General features: G+C 41.2%; 1 protein-coding gene across 8 annotated transcripts; it reads right to left on the bottom strand.

Annotated features, from left to right (window-relative positions):
- Nucleotides 1-168: 168 nt before the first annotated feature.
- Nucleotides 169-19,182, bottom strand: LOC128880329 (dynein heavy chain, cytoplasmic). Of its 8 annotated transcripts, none has more exons than XM_054130420.1 (22): nucleotides 18,834-19,182; nucleotides 17,706-18,223; nucleotides 16,548-17,636; nucleotides 16,342-16,477; nucleotides 15,908-16,281; nucleotides 15,615-15,650; nucleotides 14,885-14,956; nucleotides 11,063-14,808; nucleotides 10,672-10,982; nucleotides 10,502-10,590; nucleotides 10,263-10,292; nucleotides 8,971-10,117; nucleotides 8,411-8,906; nucleotides 7,717-8,332; nucleotides 6,850-7,644; nucleotides 6,556-6,757; nucleotides 6,207-6,402; nucleotides 4,955-5,072; nucleotides 4,485-4,856; nucleotides 1,644-4,406; nucleotides 1,378-1,575; nucleotides 169-1,292 (listed from the first exon to the last, which is right to left on the bottom strand). In XM_054130420.1, the coding sequence occupies exons 1-22, from the start codon at nucleotides 19,075-19,077 to the stop codon at nucleotides 858-860; spliced, it is 13,983 nt and encodes a 4,660-aa protein (XP_053986395.1). In that variant the 5' UTR covers nucleotides 19,078-19,182; the 3' UTR covers nucleotides 169-857. The 8 variants fall into 8 exon arrangements, with proteins under 8 accessions (XP_053986395.1, XP_053986313.1, XP_053986567.1 ...); XM_054130338.1 differs by lacking the exon at nucleotides 6,207-6,402 and adding an exon at nucleotides 5,543-5,741 and having other exon boundaries at nucleotides 18,834-19,181; XM_054130592.1 differs by lacking the exon at nucleotides 10,263-10,292.
- Nucleotides 19,183-19,256: the final 74 nt, after the last annotated feature.

Below are 19,256 nucleotides of genomic sequence, written 5' to 3'. Positions count from 1 at the left end.
ATTAATTAAAACACGATCGAGTCCGGAAATTTGTAAGAGCGTATCCGGTGCATGCCCGTGAGTGTTAATCGTATACTTATTCTGTTCACAAGTAATGTATTCTTACGTCAAACGCATCCGTGATCATGTAAAGCATTTTGATATGAACACAAAAGAGTATAGAGCATGTATAGCACAGTAAGTTATTTATTAGATGCCATTCAAATAATATAAATTCTACAGTACCTTAGTACTTACACTTAAGCAAACGCAACGTAACTTTGTTACATAAAGCGGTCTTTCAGTTTCGAACGTATACAAAACTAAATAAACTATGTATATTACAACCTCGTTATCGAAACGACGACCTTCGGACAGATGTCTCGCATCTTCCTCGATTATGCTAATCGTCGAATAGAACAGTTCGTTTCATTACACGTTTACAGAATGTGCAGAAAAAACCTCTTGATGCGTTAAATAATTTCTTTACCATAGATATATTTATTTATTACGTCGGGAGTAATGGACAAACGTTTCCACCTCGAAGATCCAATACAAAGTTACGCGAGCGTCGCCCAGGATTCGAAGAAGTTACTATTCTAAACGAATAAAATTCAGTATTCCTTAAATGGTCAGCTCATAAATAATTGAAAACGGACAGATAAATAAATATCTCCATAAAATCTTACACTATATGCGGAGAGTAGTAGCTTCGAGGAGTTCATTTGTCCATCTCGGAATTATAAGTGTTAATTAAGTCGTTGCAAAGTAATATTATCGTTAACGTTATTTTAAGTATCGCCAATTTTGATACGGGATTGATCCCCGTTCGAGAGACTTGCTCACGAAGGCGATACAATTAACTAGTTTTAAAGATATTAATTCAAAGCTGTGGATGTAAGAACGGCGACTCCTCTCTCGTAGAAACTGTGAGGATCTTGACTAGGAGCAATGTTTAAATCGACGGTAAACAGTAACTCGGTACGTGTGCTGTTCAGGTAAACTGGTAAGGACAGTTTGCCCTTACGAACTTCCTCGGTGGCAGAACGTATCCATCTCAACATGGTAACTGGTAAGTCGGTCATTATGGTCGAAGTCAAGTAAAGCTGATTATCCTTGCATTGTGCTCCTTGCAGCTTAAGGCCAGTTACAGCGAACGAACAGTCGTCGGTTGCGATATTGTCACCATCTCCTATGGTTACATCCAACTGAAGTTCTTCGAGTGACCAACTGTTCGCTTGCGCTATACATTGTCTCGTTGCCGTAATGTACGCTTCAGGATTCAGCAATCCACCAAGCCAAACGGGAAAACTCTGAGGGAAAATAGTAAGAATTTAATAGGCAGTGTTAGGAATGTAATATTAAAATAAGAAACATTTTATTGTTTTTAATTCCTACCTTGATCTCTTTAGCCCCTCCTTGAGATACTAGCCGTGAAACTTCCTGCAACTGTGACACCCTATGGCTAAAATCAGTTATCCACTGTATTACAGTGCAACCCCTAGGCACGGTATATCGTCTCCAACCACCAGGTAAAATGCCCTTCACTAACTCCGATAACATGGTCCTGTGATAGTTGGTCTGCTTCTTCTTACCCTGCGAATATTCCCTTGTAAGTTATAAATGCACGTAATTAATATGAATCGCAGGGATCGAAAGAATACCTGACAAATCAAGACTACATCCTCTAAATCGTGAATCACATCTTGGAGCAATTTAGCGCCACTGTTGACTTCCCTCTCGAAGTATCGGTAAAGCGGATCCTTTATGTTCTCTACAGTCCTCCTCAAAGTTGGCAAATTCTTTGGAAGCAACTGTAACCACGTGGAAGCCGAATTATGCAACGTTCTCATCCACGACGGTCGTCCGTCACCCTCCGCTTCTCTAGGCGTGTTCAAAGATTCATCGTTCGAATACGCCAATTCATCTTCATCTTCCAATTGCTGCATCTTCAACAACTTCGACACCAAATCTGTTCCTCTGGTCGTGAGCAGTACTTTCTCAGCGTTGTTGGGTAGCCCGAGCCAGGAAGGTGTTTGTCTATCGGACAGCGATTCGATCCACTTCAGGAAATGGTCGCGCCTCGTACCATCAGGCATGGTAATATTTCTTTGACTTGCTTGAGATGCATCGATGTTAGCAACTAGCGCGAAGTCTGCTTCGAAGGACCTCGGTGTAAAGAGTTTTCGAAGGAACGACGTCAGCAGACGTTGGTCGAAATCATTGTCGATCTTTCCACCGTATATACATTGAGAGAGTAGCGTCACCACAGCATCCCAAGGCACTTTCTCCGGAGGTAAGTTAGTTCTACCCATGGCGGTGGTCTCTATCCACGTATCCAGAGTATCGCAAGCTACTCTTAAGTCGCTTTCGTTGAATTCGTAATGTTTGGCCCATCCTAATGGTGCATAACGAAGACGTTCTTGAACGATGGCGTGGAACCACGCTAACAAGAAATAGAGACGAGCTCTTTCGTTGGGTGCTTTCATCATTCTCGACGCGGGTATAGTGCTGAACGTTCGTAGCAGATTTGCTCTGATGCCAGGTGGTGGCTCGAAGACGAATATTCTACCAGCTCTGAGCAGATTCACAGGTACTTTAGGATTGATCTCCATGGTCAAGAACAGTCTGAAGCTGGCGTGTGGTTGCAGACTATGCAATTTCTTTTCGAGTTGCACCAACCATTGTGGGGCTAAGTGAACGTTCTTCAATAATACCCATCTACCAGCTTTAACAGCCATGTTTATCGCTCTGTCGGCTTGATTGAATCCTTCCGAAGACCCTATAGCAATGCTGGCTATCTGTTTGCCAGACTCGGCAGCCAGATCATCAACCCTACCGGAGGCGTCGAAACCAGGCACCGAGCATAGCAAAGCAGGAACTGTGGCTTTAAGTTCATTCTCCACAACCGAAGCAAAATCGAGTTCAGCTTCTGCGGCGGCCATGAAGGATTCTCCCAAAGCAGATGTTACGACCAGAGTCGCAGCGGCTATTACGCGATCAGGTCTGAAGGCTTGAATCACTAACAACTGGTGCATAGACGTTCCTATAGGAGTCAGTGGCTTCTCTTCGTCCCAAAGTTTCGGGACACAGGTCTCTGGGGTCGGTGATTGCAACCACGCGTTGAACTCCGCGTTCTCTTGAATCTTCACGGACAGTTTCTTGAAAGCTGGCAACCTGAGACTCAAACGCATCATGGCTTCCTGCTGCTCCGAGCTTAGATTAGGTGCAAGAGGTCCTCGAATATTTAGAACGCCTTCTTTGCCCCGCAAGAAGAACGTGAATTCGCTGTCGTACGTGGATTCCGTGGCGATTCCTTTCAAATGTATTCTGCACAATAACAATGCAAATGTTAATCTATCCGTGTGCAACATTCCACGTCCAACGCGCTCGTAACAGGCAGAGAATAAGTCGCTGATAATAACGGACAACCGCTGAGTATAATCGGTAATATTGGTCAGTCTTGGGTTCTGAGACAAAACGGATGTGAAAACGTCCAAAAACATTTGCAGGGAATACTGGTATAAGAAGTGTACTTGATTCAAACTGTCCATCGTGAAGTACATGTTTGAACAGGCTTGAGACAAAGGCATATATTGCTGAGAAACCGTTTCAATTTCTGCTATCACTTTATCCGTCTCCTCGACCTTCTTGCTAATGTCAGCAGCTTCTTGTTTCAATGTTTCGAGGGTAGTTATCACAGAATCATCGTCGAGAATCTTTCCCTTGGCGTCGTTCAGTGCTTGAAGCAACGATTTCTCGAGCTGCCGTAGTCGCAAATGGAATTCACCTTGCAACTTCAACAAATCGGATCTCTTTTCGTCTATGTCGGGTCGCTCGGCTTTCAAGACTTGATTCAAACACTGACTCTGTAGAGAGCTTCTAGTAACGGTGAAGTTAACGAAGGTGACACGAGAGCAGATATCCGGCGGGAACTCCACCGTTGGGTCTCTCGTGGACAAGAAAATCACGAAAGACGGCGAAAGATCGATATCCTGATCACCAAGAGTGATGAGTACACGTCCGCCTGTCCTTCTTAATTCTCTGTTGAGTACAGGATTTAATATCGGATCGTAATTTTCGACATCTTGCACCAATAGGGGATTGCCAAAACGAAGAGCGCTCTCAAGATTCTTCCTAAACGAGTCGTCCAAGAAGCTCGTCTTGGTGATCTTTCGATCCTTGAATTCATTCATTATAAATTCAGTTGCTTGTCCAGATGGATCGATGATCAACGGATATCTGTTGAAGCGTTTCAGCATGATAGCATTTTCATTGCAAAGATCGTCTGTTGGCAGCGCGTTAGCTTGCCACCTCAATCGCTCGTCGGGATTAGAGAGATATTCCGTTCTAGCTATATCAGCTCGGAATTGTAGATTAGCGTGTTGTAGATGTTCACACCAAGTACTAAACAAATTTTGCCGGTACTGTTAAAAAGAGGATAGGTATGAATGTCGTTACTCTTTAAAGAAATATATAGTTACTCATTACTGTTAATCGCTTACGTGTTGGTCGAAATACCCAGCATAAGCCAGGAAGGCGGACGACAAGAGAACGTCTCCGATTATCGTGGACATTTGACTCTTGAATGTTTCGCTCGTCGCTTCCCATCGTTCCCTTTCGATTACCAAGGATTTGAGTAAAGCAATAGAACGATCGACTTTGGCTTGCACGCTCTCCAAGTCAGCTTTGATAGCTTGAGCTTGAGAAATTAGCTGAGCATATTCTTCCTTGTACGAGGCTATACTTTGCTCGAGTTGAGCGATTAAATTTTTCACTTCTTCGCCTTTCTGCATGTTCGTTTCAGCCTGTCGTTCCAACGAGTGGAGCTCGTCTCTCAGAGGCTCTACGCGTTTCAACATGTCTGCATATTCAATCTGAAATTATGGAATGTATGATAAATAGAATTATCTACTACTCTTTTTAATTTGAGAAGATTCAATTTTAAATTGTCTTCTAAGATGAAGCACGATACCTGTGCAGTAGCCCATTTGACGAGAGGTCCGCAAGCCAAGCTGGCTCGATTAACTTTTTCAAAGTTGTAGTCGGGATTGCTTAGGTAGCGACTCTTCATTTTCTCTCTCACCTCATCGCTAGATAAATATTTACGAAGATTATAATAACTCGTTCCGAATGTAATACCTACTAGACTTGATCGATTCTCATAGTTAAGATACACTTGGTTAACGAACGAAAAACCGTAAATTTTAAGCAATAGTTTAGTATACTGTATTATACACGTAATTTCGGTTAGTAACAAGTTTGGCGTTTGTCGTTCGCATCATGCTCGAAATAGTAGTTGTGCTTTAGTGAATTTTGCCGAACGTATTTATTTTATTTTAAGGTTTGAGATCAGCAAGCACTGCGATTAGATATACAACGAGTATTAGTGATACACATTATTTCAGGCGTTTCTTATGAATTTATTTATTCGAATAATTACTATCTTTCAAAATGAACTGTTCGAAAGGTATTCGTGTCAACGAACCGTGTTCGCTGATCCCTCGGTCAAATAATTCGATCGTTCATCAAGGTTAAACAAAAACAGTGAATGCATGCTTACGTAATGTCCTCGGTACTGAAATTAGAGACAATAGTATTGATAAAATTGTCCCTCATGATGACAGCGCGGATAGATTTCCAATCACTGGCATTTTCACCGAGCAATAAGCAGATAGACTCCAACGCGACCTTCACGATTGCCGGCGGATTTGCCATGGACCGAACTTCGACTAAATGTTGTTTCTTTATCGATTTCACAGCTATACGGAAAAACCAAACGAATTTTATATAGTACAGTTGAAAAAATCAAGTGCCAGGCATGGTGCAATTAGAAAAGTTATGAGAAACAATGTTATGAGAGAAACAAGCTCCGCGGACAGGCTGCGCATCGCTTCAGCTGACCTATAAAGTTAGAGATTAGGAGGACACGAAACGAATATTTTATTTACATAGTGATGCGTACAATATTTACGTACTACGTCGTGTCTTTCAATCGTAATTTCTTAATGATCTTTTCTTGCGTAGATTTAAGATTGTAGCATTCCAGATACAAAAAAAATTACTCCATGCGCTTTTACGAGAACGTACGTATACGTAAATAAGTGTACTGTATTCAGCCAAGACATAACATATATGTCAAGCGGTTATGATATCGTTTCCGTCTCGGTAAGTTCCCACTTTCGAGCATCGAACATTCAGTAGGCCCTAAATAATTGTTTTCTTACGTGATGGCCTCAGTGTTGAAGTTGACGATGGTCGGTATGAAGCTATCCTTCATAATGACGGCACGAATCTGTTTCCAATCGGTAGCATTCTCCTCAAGTAACAGGCATATTGATTCTAAAGCCAGTTTTACGAGGCTGGGAGGATTTGCCATCGAACGAATTTCGACAAGATATTGCCTCTTAATCCCCTTGACAGCTACACTCATTGTAAACGTTTCAGCCCAACGTACCACAGTTTCAACGTGATTTAACAATTAACAACGTAATTGCAAGTATTTGCAAACAAGTGGACATTTCATGTTGCAATCGTCGCGATGATTAAAGTCATAAGCGCATAAATGTTACCTACCGTTTTGTGCGTCGATGACAGCTGGTTCGACTTGTGCTAAATCAGCCATAACGTCGTCTCTCTTTTGATTAATGGTCACCGTCTGTATCGCCAATTGCTGCTGAATTTCTTGACTTTGTACCTTCTTCTTTTCTGCTTCTTGCTGATCTTTAACCATTTGTCGCAATTTCGCGTTAGCGGCTTCATTCTTTGCATGCAGTTCCTACGTACAAATAAAAATTCATGTAAAAAAAAAGAAGGAAAGGACAAGTTGGTCTTAAACATCTCCCTACTTAGCGTGCAGAATGATTTTACCTGAGATTTGATAGCCAAGCTTTTTTGCATTTCTTCCACCTGCTCCACCGTTTCCGCGATTTTACTTAAACCGACGTTCAGATGCAATTGCTGTTCCTCCAAGTCGCTCCTCTTCTCCTGATACAATTTCACGAAATGATTGATGAAGTCCAAGTAATGACGCGGTGTGATCGCCATGGTTCTGCTGCCTCGTTTTGCCAGTCTAGCGTTGGCCTTGTGCAACGTTTGGTGAACGTAAACGCAAGCGTTTATAACGGCGTCTCTATGCAAGGGTTGCGACGGAATCAGCGAGCAAACAGATGGGAAGAAATCTGGACATTTCCACGAGGGTCGTTCCAAATCTACGCGACTGGTGAATTCCTTTCCGACTTGGAAGAGCGCATCGTCCGACCAATCGCCGAACCAATTCAACACGCATCTGTTGAACAACGCAGGCGAGGTCGCGGCTCGATCTTTGAGTCCATCTGTGCTAGGATTCATTGTGAACACCACGTGCAAATTCTTCATAACTTGACCAGTAAACCATTTGTACAGTTCTTCATTAGAATCTAGCATAAGGCCCTCGCGCTGTGCTCCTTCTTTGCACTGCGTCATCAGCGTTGTATATTCGTCACCTTCGAACAGTCCAGGTACCTCACCGTTCGCAAGCAACGTATTCATTCGCTCGAGGAAGCCAGAATCCAACACGTTAGACTCGTCGAGAATGAACGCTATCTTTTCATCCTTACAACCAGAACGTCTCAGTACTTGGCGTAAATCTTCGTCGAAATCTTCGCCGGTGTATTTATTGTGTACCTTTACAAAAGAACATATAAATTCAGAATGAGCGATAACGTACGAGATAACTTATAAAGCACGACGTTGTACCTTTATTTGGAAGATGGATAAGCCGTTCATCCACGCAACGAATCTAGACAGAGTCGTCTTGCCAGCTCCAGAGACACCAATGAGTAACAAATGTCCCTGAGGCTGACGGAAGATTCTGTCAATCCGTAGAACGTGATCGAGAACTTCGTCAAAGAGTACCAGAGGCACGTCCAGTTCTTCTTCGTAGAATACTTTCAATCTTGCCCTAACGTAATCTCGCAGTTCTTGTCGATTGACTGGCACGTAATCCTTCGATAACCAGTTGCTGTACAAAATAGGCCTGGCTAATGCTCTTTCTCTGTCGACGCCCATAAAGTGTCTCATGGCAACGGTGTCAATATTCTTATTAGTCCAAGCTCTCTCAGAATCTTCCACCAGTCTGTCTTGGAAGAGACGAAGAGCCTCGTGAGCCCATAAACGTACCAGACCTTCGACCGATAGATTGTCGAGAGGTCTGATCGCTTCGCAGATACCGCGCACCCATCTAGTCATCTCGCGTGGAGAGTAAACGTAATGTGGTTGCATGTCTTGAGTAAATCTCTCTTGCGACGCTAGGTAGAACTCTACCATGGCATTTGTTAATGGCTCCGCGTAACCCCTCAAGGAAGGAGTTAGCCTGAAAAATTAGATCGCAAATAACATGACTTTCTCTTTTAAAATATCGATAACAGTAACCAAGAATCATCGTCCTTACCTAAGCATAGCACGAGTGAATGTACCGTAGATTTGTTTCAAGGATGTCTCTCCCGGATAGTCGACATAAATGATTGGTACGTGTCGTAGGAATCTATGGCTCAGAGGTTTCCTACCGGGGTCTGTTGGTGGATTGCAAGCACCGACAAACTGAATTCTTTCCAAAGTAACCCATGCTTGATCGCTAGTTCGATAGAAACCCCTGTGCTCTACCAATTGTCTCAAGAACGAGATTACACGTTGCGTTCCATAATTATCCATATCAGGTAAATTGATCTCGTCGCAGAACAGAACCAGCCATTTGCCTAATTGCACTGGAGATAGTACAACGCCATTCGGGGTTTTACGATATTCGCAGTAGTGATCAAATGTTTTGAGCAGTAACTCGGGAGTAGTAGCCGATGAAAAGTTAAGACCAACGACTTCCATATCAGGCAACGCTCGCAGGGCAGAGAAAAGCGTCATGGTTTTACCAGAACCCGGTGGTCCACAGAGCACTATAAAAAATAAATACAGCGTTTAATTATCTGATAATCATACTTACGAAAACAGATTACCTACCTAGTGGTTTGTGCTCCGCCAGCCACGTGTAAAGTAGACTTTCGTGCCTGACAGTGTCCAGAGTTGGTACTACAATGTCTGGACTAGCGACCTTGTGGGTTTCCACTTCGATCTGGGGCACCTTGTTACTCCAAGGCAACCATTCACCATGAATGCTGACTTCGAAGTCAATAATAGGAATATTACTTTGCGTTGGCAGAGGTACGGTTGTGATGGATCTAACAAAATCTCCTGAGTCGGATCTAACTTTCAGCTTTGCGTCTCCTGCAAAGCTCCATAGTAAAGCGTATACTAAACACTTTGGCATGTAACGCTCGAGTTGCTCACTCGGCAAAGGAAAATCTGTGTGAGAATGATTGTATTGCAGAACATTGCGCACAGATTGGTTTAACATGGAGAATAAAGAGCTCAACGCTCGCAAACGCGTAAAGTCCATTATGTGTTCCTGTTTCATGGCATATTCCAAGCATCTCACTACTAATCCATCTGGAGCAAAGTAGCTCTGTAAAATACTAGCAACTTCTCTCTGCACTGACAACGCAGGTGACACAGTATCCTCTTTATCAGATGTCTTTTTGCTTAGATTGTCTTCTTCTCCATCCTCGAGTGGAATGTGTCTCAAACGTAACATGTAGTGTTCGAATATCATTTCCGTGGAAAGCACATCTTCGGAGAACCAAACCATACCGCAACGGGAGACAGTAGCTAACGTGGCGTATTTTAGATCTTGAACTTCAAACATAACTCTTACATTTGGTGGTAAGCTCAAACGTTCGCCGTTTGGTAGCGTGAGCAGTTTATTGTCGTCCAGTACGGAATTCAAATTCTCGACCCATTCTGGATCCACGTCGCCGTCGAATATAATCCACTGTCTCTTATTAATTTCTCCTCTTACATTGTCGATAATTTTTCTGAGAATATGCGTGAAGAGACCATCCGTCCATTCGCGTGTGTTCGGATCCAACACACCGTATAACATTTCTTTGCTGATTGCTTTAGGATCGATCACGTGAGCAACGCCTTCCACTCCTTCGAATCTTTCCAAAGCTTTTAAGAGCACCTTCCACGCCATCGTCTTTCCAGAACCACTGGGCCCGACCATCATCAGTCCGTGATTCAGGTTGCAGATTTGATACAGTTGAAGTACCTAAATAAAAACGTTATTAGAGTCGAGAATTGATCAAAATAGAACAGAAATGATACTCATACGAATTTACGAGAAAGAATGTACCATCTAAGGAAGTAAAGAGATACCAATCATGCGATACTAATCACAATTTACTTTCTCTCACCTTTCCTAGCCAGGTCACACCGACCATTTCCTGAGAGTGCGTATGATAAACAATTTAAATGTTAGGAAGGCATCGTATCTAGATTATGACAATTTTTTTTAAATAAGAAATCAAATTTGCACGAAATTGCTCTCGCTTTATTCGTTCTACTTATCTCATGCTGCTATTTCTAATGATGGAGTATGAAGTAATACAAGTAATGGTTATTTACAGTGATCAATATTCTGATATTTCGTTACCTTTTCTTGCCAAGCTCCTCCTTGCTCGTCGCCTTCGCCGCATACGAGATACTCTTCCATACACACCTTCCTGATCTGATCTTTCAATCCTGCCAACACACATTTAGATCATAAGAAAAACGTTGATGCCATTAGGCTATAGAAGACGTAAAATGTATAAACAATCTTACCTTTCATTTCAGCACGCGTGTAATTTACATTCGGGAATACATCGTTCAGTAAACTAAACAGCAACGGAATATCTTCGGCGACCAATTTCGGTACCATCGTTTCGCAAACGGATTGGATAAGAATTTCTTGCTCTGGCAAATTTTCAGCGATCGAGGCCTCGTCGATATTCGTTTCGCCGCGACTGTGCATGCCTTCCTTGATTTTCTGAATGCGATCGCGTTTAACATTTCCAGCGGAAATGAGCACAGATTTCAGTGCTCGAAGACCAAAATCGTAATGGGATTGATTAGATAGTTGTTCATCGCATAACCTGCAAATATATATCGTGTGTTTCACAAATTATTATTTTCCTTTTTTTTTTTAATTATAAAAAGAAATTAAGAAACTTACTTGAAGAACGGTACAATTTTGCACGCTAATTTTTCAGCCGATCTGAATCCTTGACTGAAAAGCATGACCTCGGCTATCAATTGCCTATCCGGTGTAGTCATCGCCAATGATCTGAAGAGTTTCTTCAAGTTATCAGGAAGATTTGATCGTCCCGCGTAGCCTGGATTCATTGTAATAAAGATAGCCATGTCCGTGGATACCTTGACTTGTTTGCCAACCAATTCTACGCAAAGCATTCCTTCTTTTTTCCCTTCCATCTGACTTTTCAATGCTTCTTGAATAGTTTGTACTTGTTGAGAAACAGCTGAGAGCATACGCTCTTCTAAACGATTGAATTCGTCGAAACAACCCCACGCACCGACTTGACAAAGACCAACAAAGATACGACCCATAGCTTGAAAATCGAAGGTCTCGTCGCAATTGAACACCAATACAAATCTTCCAAGCTGATGTCCCAAAGCTTTCACCGACTCAGTTTTTCCTGTTCCCGCCGGTCCAAACGGAGAACCTCCGAGACGTGCTTCTAAAGCTTGAGTCATCGTTAAGTAACACCTGTCTGTCAGAGGTGTCTGAACCAATCTATCTTGTACTCCCAAGTATTCAAATCCGTAAAAGAATTTAGCATTTGCCATGTGTATCGTAAGCTGTTGCAGAACTTCGGTTTGTCTAGGATCAAAATAGAATCTCATTTCGCACAACCATTCAAATGCCTTTGGATTAGTAATGTTGTTAGCGATCAATCTCCTGGTTACTGTGCGTTTGTGCACAAACTCGTTGATTAAATGTTCCAGCTTTTTTCGCCTCAAAGCAGGCTGCTCTTGAAGAACAGAATCCGCTAAAACATTCAACGTATTCTCGACTTGGAGCAATACTCTTTCCAAGGGGTTCTTACTCGGATCGCTTTGCGATTCGTGCAAAGCTGCTTCAACGTCCTCTGACCATAAAATTTGGGCAGCTAGAACAATGATTTGAGCTTGGTAGTAATCGCACCATGTCATGAACGCTTGTGCATTGATATTGCCGTCTTTGAATTGTTTGATGTCTTGTACTGCTCTCGCAAGACTCGAAGCCAACGTAACTCTCATCTCTTTTTCTACGAGGCTCAACCACTCGTTAATTTTAGGGTGGTCGACAGTAGACACTGGATTCTGGAACAACACTTCCTCTCCTTCACGAGATGCTATGCCGGTAATAACGGTGTTGTCTTCGTTTAAGAGTATGGCTGCCACGCCGGCAAACATCTTTTTGAAATGCTTTTGTAACCTCGCGATGTTTTTACTGTTACCGATGATCTCCAACAAGTCTTCGTCGCCCACGAAATAAAATCGCGGGAATGACGTGCGTTCTCTTTCGAGATATTCTCCCAAAGCTTTCTGTATTTTCCCAAGCAAATCAGCTAACCGTTCGAGTGCCCTTTGCACGCCAGGAATATTGAGAACGTCCATGACCATAGGAGATTTCGATACTTTCTTCATCAAACCAAGAAACTCGGAGCTGATACTCTGGAAACGAGACGTCTCGACGGGCAATAATGTTTTGATGTCGGCACTGCCTGAGAAGATACCTTCCAAGTAAACCCAACGTCTCTGAACGTCTATCCAGACATCGAATAATGCGTTGATTCTATTGAGTTTCTCTTCCCAAGTCAACGCTTCTTCCTCGAATACCTTATAGTAAGGCGACAGTTTCATAGCAGCTACCGAATTGATGTGTTCTTTGACCTTGTTAAAGAGGTCATCCCAACCGCGAATTAATTTACATTTATTTTGGTAATTTATTAAATCCAATTCATATGTTTGCCAGGATTCTCGGACTTGTTTCAAAAATTCTTCTAGCGCCATTTCACCCTGTGCAACCAGAATAATGTCTTTGACTATTCCTTCGTTTTTCTGCAGATTTACATCCCAAACTTGGCCAAGAGTGAGTTCGCTTAACACCCAATTGACGCGAAGCTGCTTCGTTAACTGTTTCCAGTGCCTCTCTTTCAAAGCATCAGATTTCAATTCGACGATTAACATATTAACTTTCGTGTAACTTTGCAGCATCTTCTTGACGTATTCATACGAAGAGTACTGTCTGAGCCTAGCTGGTAGTTCTTTCAATTGTGCCATCATCGTGTCCAATTGTTGACGCAATTTTCGTGGTTGAACGGACAACCAGGGTTTCTCTCGAGTTTCATCGATCTGTGTCCATATCTTCGACAATTCTGACCAAACTCCTCTCAAGTCTTGGAGCTCCTCGAACACTACTTGCATTCTATCCTCGCTGGTGGACACTCCTCCCGGTTCTTGTAATTCTAAAGCTTCTTTAGCCTTTGCTACATTATCCCTTTCTTCTTTTAATCGAGCAAATTTACTTTCGAATAGCTGCAATTGTTGCAATGCATCATCTGGCCGTAAATGACCCTCGACTGGTTTACCTCTTTCCCAATCGTTCAGGAAATCGGTAGTTCTTATTTCAACCGCTTTATCTTCTGCGACAATCTTCATTTGCAATGACGCGACCTGTGTTTGTATGCTCGTGTCTTTTCTCTTTAGTATTTCGTTGAACGCTCCCCATTCACCCTCTATGTTATCCACGTGCAACCACGAGGATGGAAACTGAAACCTTTGACGCTCCAATATTCTCTGGCTTTCGCGATATACATCAACTTGTTTCTCCCATGCTTTCATTTTGCGTTTCAAAGATTGGACATAAGTTATAAGTCCAACTGCGTCGGATGTGCTAGCAGCTTCGATGGATTGTTGTTCCAAATCGCTTCTGGACTTTGATACATGGGAATGAAAGCTTGCCATTTCATTAGCGAGAAGTGTTCCGAATTTACCTAACGTCTCTTTGTGCCATGAATCGTATTTCAAAGATACTTTACTTTGTACCTTCGCGTAATCAATTATCACAGGACCAAATTCACGTCGCGTGTCAGATGTATCGAACGTAGTTCTAGTCTTCTTAATATCGTTCAAACATTTCATCCACAAGTTTATATTTTCGCCCAATTTTCCATATAAATTATCTGGCTGAAGATCCCAGAGCGCCTGGTAACGTAACCATTGATCCACGTAATCGGCAACATCTTTCATTTTAGATTCGACAGCATTGTAAGCTGCTTCCAAGGGTTGCTTCCCATTGGGCAATTTCGTGAGCAGATTCCTATAGGTACCCGATTCAGGTTTGTCTAAACCTACTTGATACCTCGAACTTTGAAGTCGCATTTGCGATGTGACGATCGCTTGCCACGCAAATAGTTGTTGCATTATTTGGAATCTCGCGTCCTCGATACTTGGATACAAATACATTGTCTGATTCGTTATGCGCACTTCATGAATTTGATTCTGGATCTTAGGATCGCCACCAGGTTTGTGTGTAGGTTGGGAGGGTGCATCGGTGTCCATGCTCAAATCCACTTCCTTCTTTTGACCAGTAAGCGCATCAGTCCATGCCTTTATTCCAGCTTCTAATCTGGCGGCTAAATTCTTTTCTACTTCCTCGTCGAGTCTGGATACCCAAATATTCAAGTTCGAATAGTTTTTCAAAGACAGCTCGTCCACAGCTTTCTGAATCTTCGAAAGTATATCGGCAAAGGTGTTCGCTGAATATGGACACGTTTCAAGAGAACGAACATCCACGTCCAGTTGTTCTTCAACCACCACAAGATCTTCGACTTTCTCTTGAAACGAAACGACAACATCGGAAAGACGTTGCACGTACGGGTCCAATTTGTAACTTTCCCAAATCAGTGCAATTCCCTAAGTTCGAATTGAAACGTTAAAAGTAACATATATTTTATATTATTATTATTATTCGCCAAGACTGAAAACTGACCTCGGAAATAAGCGTTAAAACATCGTTGCGCATTCCTGCGACCAAAGGTACGATACTGGCTTTATCTTCGATCTAGGAAGAATTACAAATTATGGAATATAATCGAAACAAAATTGCATTGTTGGCAATACAATACAATTTTACGACATAAATTATGATTCATCATTCAATAAGGTACATTACAAAGAATGCAAACAAAAGTTTTACATGTTCATAGCCGATGCTAAGAAATTGTACGATAATCTTTATCTGCACTTTAGATATTATAGAAAAAGAGAAACGCAAGATATCACCATATCCATTACAAGCAACTTTCGGAATGTGCGGATAGCCAAATCTTTCAAATTAATTATAACTATGTAATGTAAACTTCATACGAAATAGAACAGAAATTGTGATACTTTTTAGGTTCACTGAATTCAAAAACTTAAGAAATCAGAAGAAGAACTCTGGAAGCTTCAGAAAACATGAAATATAACAATGTTGTATATTTCAATTGAAAATGAAAAAAAAAACACCCGACTTCTTTCAGGTTCCCGCACATCCTTGCAATTCACCTACTCATACTTCAGACGAATTTGTACTAGTTTCTTTTAATTGTTCATTGTACTAAAATAAAATCGTATCATCTTGCAGTACATATTTTTCTACAAGAGCTAAGCAGGCATACAATAATAATTTGCAAATGTAGGCAAGATGCATAATGCCTGAAAGCATCATGTATGACTACCTTCAATGCGGGGCAGTGGGGGCTCCGATTGGTAAGCTAAAAATATTGGAGATCCAAGGAATTAGAAATATCAGTATTACTAATATGTACCTTTAACCTGGCTCTATTTCCTATTATTTTCTATTATTTTAGTCTTATCTTTAAAGATTTATGTTATTACAACAATGATAATCACGGTGCAGAAACATTCAGAACATGAAACTTAGTTCCTATTTAAACGACGAAGTCTCTTTAAAATTTACGCCAACTTCAGAATAGTGTAATAAAAATTAAGTAAACAAACAAAGCGTTACCTTCTCAAGTGTTCTCTCGTAAGTTCTGATGCTGTCGATCAAGCTAATTGCAAATGGATACAGCTGATTGGCTTGATGCGCTTTATTCACAATTGGTAAAGGTACACGAAAACCGAGGTTCCTTAAGTTCCTCACTTCCTTCGATAACGTGATAATTTCAGGAAGAAAATTCACTTTCAATTTCAATACGTTGCCTCGTGCCGTTCGTGATCGTACATTGTCTATCGTAAAAATCCTTCCGGTAACACCGAAATTTCTTTGTTGTACTTTCCGTGCCCACTCATTAAATATCTCTTGAGTAGACAGTTTCATACGAAAACTGTCTCCATCCGCCTTTAATTTTTGACCTTCGACATAACTTTCCCATCCTTTTCCTGATAAAGAAATGGAAATGAAAACTATATTGAAACATATAAAATAATATCAATAATTACCTAATACATCTTCAACCCGTTTTAAGTACATTGTGAGCTGGTAATCTATTTGTTTAACCCAAATAATGGATCCGGCGACGGGAGGCAAATCTCTAACTATACTCATGTTACAGCATTTACTTTGTCCATATTGAACCTGTATCGACAAAGCAATTATTAGCTGAAATTTACGGTACAAATATTTTTTTTATTCTAAATTTAAATACCTTAAACTTTTCGTGTAAAGCTTCGATATCGTCTTTCACTCTTTGTATTAACTGTGTCTGGTATTCCCTAATAGCTCCCCGAATATGCGGTCTCACGAAAAGCGCATTAAAGCGTGAAAAGATTCTAAACATTTCGTTTGCATTCTTCGCAGTACCTAATTGATCTCTGAGGTGAGCCGTGATTCGTGCTTCAACTCTTTCGATTCGTTCTTCGTACCTATGAACAGCAGCTTTCCAGGAGTCAAGACCCTCTTTGGTAATATCAAGGCAATCGATTTCTTTCACGTTCTCGTATGCCAAATTTACTTCGTTGATGGCGTTTGCATCTGCCGCATTTAAAGCAAATTCAACCTTATCGTTATCAGAATTTTCCAACGTGGCGTTACTATTATTTTGATGAACCGTAGGTCTAAGTACTCGAACGATAACTGTCCTGAGTTGCTCGTGATGTCGACGGAATTGTCGCATGTGTTCCATTCTAGCTTCTAACTTTTTGTGCATCGGCGAAATTCTCCATACCATTTTCATGTGTTCGTCGCGTTTCTTCTTCATAATGTCTCTTAATAGTCCAGTTAACTTTTCGTATTCGTCGTCCCACGTATTAAATACTTCGAAACACTGTCCCATAACTTTTTCAAACTCATCAAATGGAATGTGCATTAACCTTCTTGTACCCAACACTTTTAGAAGTTGCTGTCCTAGATCTCTGGAGATGGCTTCTATCAACTTTAATGCTCTCTGAGTAGGGTATTTTGTGCTTCTAATTTTCCGTAGATGCATAAAAATCTGCTGAATGCTAATTCGTATTCTTTCAAGTTCTGTAGCCGATAGTAAATCGTTAATTGGGAAGTCCTTCATCAGTGGATTGTAGTCATTGACGGTGGCTAACGCTTGTTGCAGACCGGTATCTGTATCAAAACTAACGGTCGCGTGGAACCTCTTCCCATGTTTGAGTATATCCAAAGTTAAAGAAATCTCTATACTCTCTCGTTTCTCTTGTATCCGGTGCAATGCTCTTTCCAGATTTAACCAGAACGAAATCTCTTGGAGAGCAGTGCCCGATTCTGGATCGCGATTTAGTTTAGTGACCTATGCAAAAAAATAAACGATATTATATAGTATAAGATGTATGAAAATAAATAATTTACAGTCTCTTACCTTTTGAATTTCCTTTATCCATCTATTTACACCATTTTGTAGTAAGTTCAGGAATGTTGAATCTTCAACTTTATCGCCGAAATCGGCAACTTTGGGCTTACGATTTTCTTCCGCGCATTGTTTAATTACTTGTGCGACAACTGGATGAATTTGAAGCGAAATTTCAGGAATATCTATATTTTGTTGTAAATGTAGTAAACCCATTTCAAGTTCTGCTATTTTCTTTTCGACGGTCGGTGCCATTTTATCGCCGTCTCGGTCCGCGCGACCAGTTTCTTTTACATAGCTTTTAAAATATGGAGCCATAGTTTTGCTTATAGCATGCAATGTTTCGTAAGGTGGTCCATCCGAGAAGGTTACTAGACGCACTTGCGAATGAATACTCTTATCAGCTTCGATTATCGCTCCACGTTTAGTTATAACTAAGGAGGCCATTTTAGGACTAGTAAAATGTATCTCATTTGATATATAGAAAACAGAATTCTCTTTTTCTTCATCTGTTTCATTGGTATCTTCCTCTGGAAAATTTAAGTAATATTGATAATTAACCATTAATTATTAAGAAATTAATTAGAATAATAATAATAGATATTATTCTTACAGAAATGTGTGTAAAATTACACAACGTTCTGCAATAAAATGTAACGATTCCGAAAATTTCGAAAAGCTTTTTCGAAAACTATTTAATTATGGCGGGCATGAGATGCGCGATACTAATGAAAATAGGTCATGAGTTTAGTTTGGGCATTTGTTTTCTTTTTTTTCATTCGTAAAAAGATTGGACTTCGTTTATAAATACGAACAGGAAAGTTTTATCGGCGCGAAACATTGCGCACCGGCACATCTTTGCGAGAAACCGATAAAAATATGAGAATAGAATATCGAAAACAATGTTACGATGTCGTTACGTGTATCGATCATATTCAGGTATGAGTCATATTCAGGCGAAATGTAAATGCATCGGGCGACAAGTGTCGCATTAATTTTCCGAATACGCTTCCTGTCGTCGCGGCTTAATGTACCGTTGTATCGAAAGACCGCAATGGAGGATATCGCAACAGGCCAGAGTGCAAAATTTACGATGGTAAATCGGTCGATAATACGTCGCGAATCATCGGTTCCACGTACCTTTACTGGAATTCCTTTGTATGTAAAGCGCCCACACTTGGGAATCATTCAAAAATTTTTTTATACACTCTTGATTGGTCTTGTCGTCGAGGGCAGAAACGAACGCGGGTGGTACCACATCTTCGTCAGGTAGAAGTACCAGTACAACCTTTTTTAAATAATTAGCGAAATCCCAATATCCTACGACTGTAACGATCTGAGACTCCGGGGACGGTTCCCCGGAGCCGTCCAAGGAGTCACCCATCCCGCCGTAATCGGTATCGCAAAATCTTTAAAATCTTGAGCGGGTGATCGGCCGACCCCCGCTCTAGGATGAACTGTCACACAAGTGATGACGAACTATAGAAGGCATAGACTACAGCGCACGAGTACTTACAATCTGTAACGATTTTCTAGCGGTGGCGCCATTTTCTTAATCCCTAT

Source organism: Hylaeus volcanicus, chromosome 1, assembly GCF_026283585.1.
Source record: "Hylaeus volcanicus isolate JK05 chromosome 1, UHH_iyHylVolc1.0_haploid, whole genome shotgun sequence".
NCBI classification, from domain to species: Eukaryota; Metazoa; Arthropoda; class Insecta; order Hymenoptera; family Colletidae; genus Hylaeus; species Hylaeus volcanicus.
The sequence above is the reverse complement of the archived record's forward strand: the minus strand, read 5'-3'. Positions and strand labels throughout refer to the sequence as shown.